General features: G+C 40.2%; 1 protein-coding gene across 1 annotated transcript in view; it reads left to right on the top strand.

The window, feature by feature from the left end:
* Positions 1-4,672, top strand: part of PPP4R3A (protein phosphatase 4 regulatory subunit 3A) — a 40,693-nt gene continuing 36,021 nt past the window's right edge. The window contains exon 1 of the mRNA XM_008629706.2: positions 1-599. Coding sequence (XP_008627928.1) covers positions 458-599 — 142 coding nt within the window. The 5' untranslated portion in view covers positions 1-457. The remainder of the gene's footprint in view (positions 600-4,672) is intronic.

Here is a 4,672-nt window from a genome sequence, read left to right as displayed (position 1 = left end):
GCTCGGGCTTCCGGGACCGCCTGCTCCTGTCACGCTGGGCCGGCTGCTGTCCGCCGCGGCTTTCACTACCGTGGATCCCCTTCTCCTCTGGGATCCCTTCTTCACCGCCTCTCCTGCCCGCCCTTCGCCCTGCAAAGAGCCTCTTTCCTCTCTGCGGCTCTCCCTGCCTAGGCTTACTCGCCTTTTGTGCAGCGTCTGACTGTACCTGAAGGAGCAGCTCCCCTTTTCACATCTTCACCTCGTTTCCCCCTCTTCCCAAATCCTCTGTTATCCTCGATAATGAGGATTCTATTGGGGCACTGAAGAGGAGTACGAAGAGTTTGCTTGGCGTGCCCGTGTGGGGCTGCTCCCTTCTTTCCCGCTCCCCTCCCCTGAGGGGGGCCTGGCCCCCGACCAGCCTTTTGCTCCTCCAGCGATTGCAAGCCAGAGTGGTGGCTGCGGTGTGGCAGGCGGCAGGATGACGGACACCCGGCGGAGGGTGAAGGTGTACACGCTAAATGAGGACCGCCAGTGGGATGATCGAGGCACGGGGCATGTGTCCTCTTGCTACGTGGAGAGGCTCAAGGGCATGTCCCTGCTAGTCAGGGCAGAGAGTGATGGTAAGTGTGTACGGCTGAAGGTACAGTCTTTCCTCTGGCTACCCAGAAAGGGAACTGGGTGTAGCTTTGTGTCTGTTGCCTTAATGTTTTGCTGCGTAATTCAAGTGGTATTCCTAAAAGCAAGTAGTCGCTAACCCGGGTTCATTCGTGCTAGGCAAAGTGAAAAATAGAAGATTGCCATCAAGTGCAAGCATAATAGGCACTTGGTTCATACTGAATACAGAGTGTTGCTTGCAAAATGCGTTCAGATCTGGTCGTAAATCTTGCATGGGTTTGGATATCTAGTGGTCTAGTTTCAGAACTGATCACTGGATGTTTCTGGAAGCGATCCCCTCATGAAAGTTGTTGTTCAAAACTTAGATCTTAGTTTGTAGTATTTGTTTTTAGGAAGTCGTTGGATGGCTAACACCCTGCTTTTTCCACCTGCTCTTTTCTTTGGTAGCTTTTAGAATTATGTAAGGCATTATAACAGCTATCAACAGTTTTCAGATACAGTTATGGTAGTAAAGACAATACAATGGACAGAACAGCATTTTCAGAGATGCTTTTTTTTTTTTTTTTAATGTAATGAGACTTCTCAGTCCTTCAGCAGTTCTAGGTCTTCCTGAAAATAAATTTTAAATGTTAGATTATTCTTTCACGTTTTCTGGCAATGTATGTCAGTAGTATAAGTTGAGCAGTAATATCTAGCCCTGTAGCTACATGTTTGGGCTAGTCTTGGCTGTTGGTTAAGTGACTTCATGACTGCTGTGATCAGAGATTTTAAAATGCGTACTTTACAATATCAAGCTTGTACCATTTTGCTTTTAAAGTCTGTCAGTGCATGACTTACTACTTCATTAGATGTATAGCTACTGTATATAGTGACTTGTAGATCTAGTTGTAGCTTGTGGCTGTCAACAGACCTTGTAATTTTATTTATTAAGCTTTTTTATTGTAGGAAGTAGGATGAACAGCAACTTGAGAATCATTAATCCTTACTTTTTGAGAAAGTTCTGACAAACTGTACAATATGTAACCTCCACAGCAAAGCTCATAAACTGATATGGAGGAATCAGTCATCTAGATTGGATTTTGGTAACTGAGCTTCTGATAAGTCCCCAGAGAGATCTTGTAGTTTCTTGATTATACTTTAAAAGGTTAAACTGATACCTGATTTTTATTTATTTTACAGTGAGGAAGATGCATTTAAACCTTGAGCAGCTTCATAGTGCAAGAGAAAACATTTAAAACGGAAATAGATTTAGTTTAATTTTAACGTGAGAAGGGAATTAAAAAGCTATCACCAAATTTTTAGACTAATTTTTACAGTATGTTTTGTTGTAGATACTGTCCTGGCTGCCTACATGGCTATGGGGGTCATGTTTAAAAACTGTTATGTTTCCTATACATGAAAAGTTTTCCGATTTTTTTTTTTTAAATTTGTTTTAGAAAAGAAATCAAAAGAACTGCAGTTCCTAACCTGCTTGTGAAGAAATAGATCATTCATACTAAAATCCATTTATTAACTTGCAGTGGGATATGTGTGCTTCAGACTGATTAGAACCTGAGTTGGACTTTTGTTGCCAGCTCACCTGTAAATGAACATCTATAAGAAGGAAGATAGAAATTGGTATAAAAACTAAAATTAAGTCATCGCTTTGTGTTGCATAGCTAAGATACTCTAATCAAAGCAGAACTGTCTCAAACTTACTAATTGCACCTAATACACAGATGTTTATTTAGTAGGATGCACACTTTAGACCTCTCTCAAACGGCATACTTCGTACTTCGAAGTACTGAGTAATATACAGAGTTAAAGTTCTTAATATAGTAGGTAGTATCATTCCTGGATAAATGTGCACTCTATTAATAGCTAGTTTTTCTAACTTGCTTGTGTAAACACCTCATAAAATTTGATTTATATTTTGTTTACTCCCAGTGTCTATTGTTTGTGGGCTAATTTTGAAGGGAAATAGTCATTTTTACATGTGAGCAAATTATTTGGAAAAAGGTAATGCCATACCTGGGTTTTATATGCTGTGCAATTTGTGTTTCCTTGCATGCTTTCTTAACTAAATGAAGTAGTTGACTGTGATTTTTAACTTTTTCCCAGTTATCAAGGACATACAAGTAGTAGGAATGGACCTGTACACCATTTGCCTCCCTGTTTCCATTGCATTTTTGTATTGTCTTTCTTTGTCAGCTCCTCCTCTTTCCACAATGAAACTTCTTCCTTCCTGCATTTCTAAACCAGCTTTTCCTAGCCTTTGAGCTGAGATTCATCCTGTGCACACTGGCATGTTCTTACTGATTTACTCCAGGAAGCTGACAGAAAACCTCGGGATCTGCCTGAAGGTGCAGGCTCCATTTCCTGAGTGGAGGAGGTCGTGGGGATGTGAGCAGTAGTTCCTGATGTGTGTGGGAAATTCCCACTCCTGTTAAAGGACCAGTTTGGCTATGCACAGATCAACAGCAGAATTACCAGTGGTTTCTTTGGCTGACCACGTGGGCTAGCACATAGTTCAATCTTAGGATTTTGCAGCTGTGACTTGGTGTAGTAGGCTGCTTTACAAGTGGTTGAGATTTTATAGCACAGGGTGTTCAGATAAGGGAAATACAATCAGTATGCCATGTCCAAGGTAAGCTGTCATTTGGAATTGGAGGAATAAGAACTCAAGAAAAGGGATTTTTATCTGTAGGAGTGGTTTTTTGACTTGTGCTGGTGTTTAACCAGAAGTTAAAAGAAAATAATTTAGAGCAGATAAGTGATTTGTGTTGCTAGCTGAATGTCTAAATGTTCCCAGCACTGAACTGTTAAGAGTCATTGGCAGACAATTTGGAGACAATTTTAGAACAGAAATACCATGAACTGCTTTCATATCAGGTATATTATGCTTTGAAGCATGAAGTTGTAATTTTTTTACACTTTAATAGCTATTCACTTTTTATTTTAAACCCTGAAAAGTTTCTCTGTGTGATTCCTAGTTGCAGTGTATTCTACTTGAATTGCAGAGCAATAGTGAAATCTTTTCTTACAAATTATCGCCTTCCATGTGAGTTTCTGTGTGCAATCAGAAGCCTTTAATTTCTTACCCATTTCTGACGTGGTATTTTAGGTTGCTGTGGCCTGTCTTGTTCTTAAAAGGTCTTTGTGCTTCTTGGGGTTTACTGCATGGTTTCAGATCGCCTTCTTTTTGTTCTGAGCCCAGATGACTGAAGTGACCTCTAAAGTTAATGTTTCTGTTCAAGTAATTTGTGTTAATTTGAAGGCTTAAACCTTTAATTAAAACTTACTGGTCTTGTATCTAAACTTTTTGACAAGCCAAAGTTAACCCCTCCATTGCAGGCCATATTTGCGAGCTGTGTTTTAGGAACTCTTACAATTTTCATTCAGAAGTTGTAGTTTGCTTCTTCTGAAGTCTGTATGTTAATAACTTCTGCCACAGGGCAAGCACCTATCCTTGCTGTTTCTGTAGTGCAGGTATCAGTAAACCTGTACATCTAGCAGAAGGCTTAGACAAAATTTGGCTTAAGTTTGTTTTACCTTGTTCAAACTCAAAGGACTGATTTTGTTGGCTTGTTTTTAGGAAAGCAGCACAGTATTTATCTTAGATCAAAATGAAAAAAAGCATGGGGGAGGAGGAACTGGGGGGGGGTTTGTTTCTTTTCTCCTGGTTCTCCCCTTTCCTTAATATTTGGGTTTGGCCCTCCAAAAGTGTCTTATACTCAGGAATAGTTTCTTGCAATTGTAGAACATTTTCTTGTGCCTTGGTTTGAGCCATTTCTTGAGTTTTTGAGGATTAGTTTCTGTGATTAGGTTGCAGCAGAGCTGATCGCCCACTTAAACCTCTGTGTGCATCTTGCAAGAAACAGCTCTTGAATTGAAACTTTCATTTAAATGTAAACATGTTTATTCTGGTGAGGGCTAATGAGCAGCACTATTTTTTTTCTTTTGAGGAAGACTCCATATAACAGTTTGGTGGGAGAGGAGCAGTGTTCCAGATTACCTGGTCTCTTCCATATGCATATTTGTAAACAAATCTACAAATTTGCTGTTTAAGACTGTTCAATTGGGATATTTGATGTCTCTA

Source organism: Corvus brachyrhynchos, unplaced genomic scaffold, assembly GCF_000691975.1.
Source record: "Corvus brachyrhynchos isolate BGI_N302 unplaced genomic scaffold, ASM69197v1 scaffold1, whole genome shotgun sequence".
NCBI lineage: Eukaryota > Metazoa > Chordata > Aves > Passeriformes > Corvidae > Corvus > Corvus brachyrhynchos.
The sequence above is the reverse complement of the archived record's forward strand: the minus strand, read 5'-3'. Positions and strand labels throughout refer to the sequence as shown.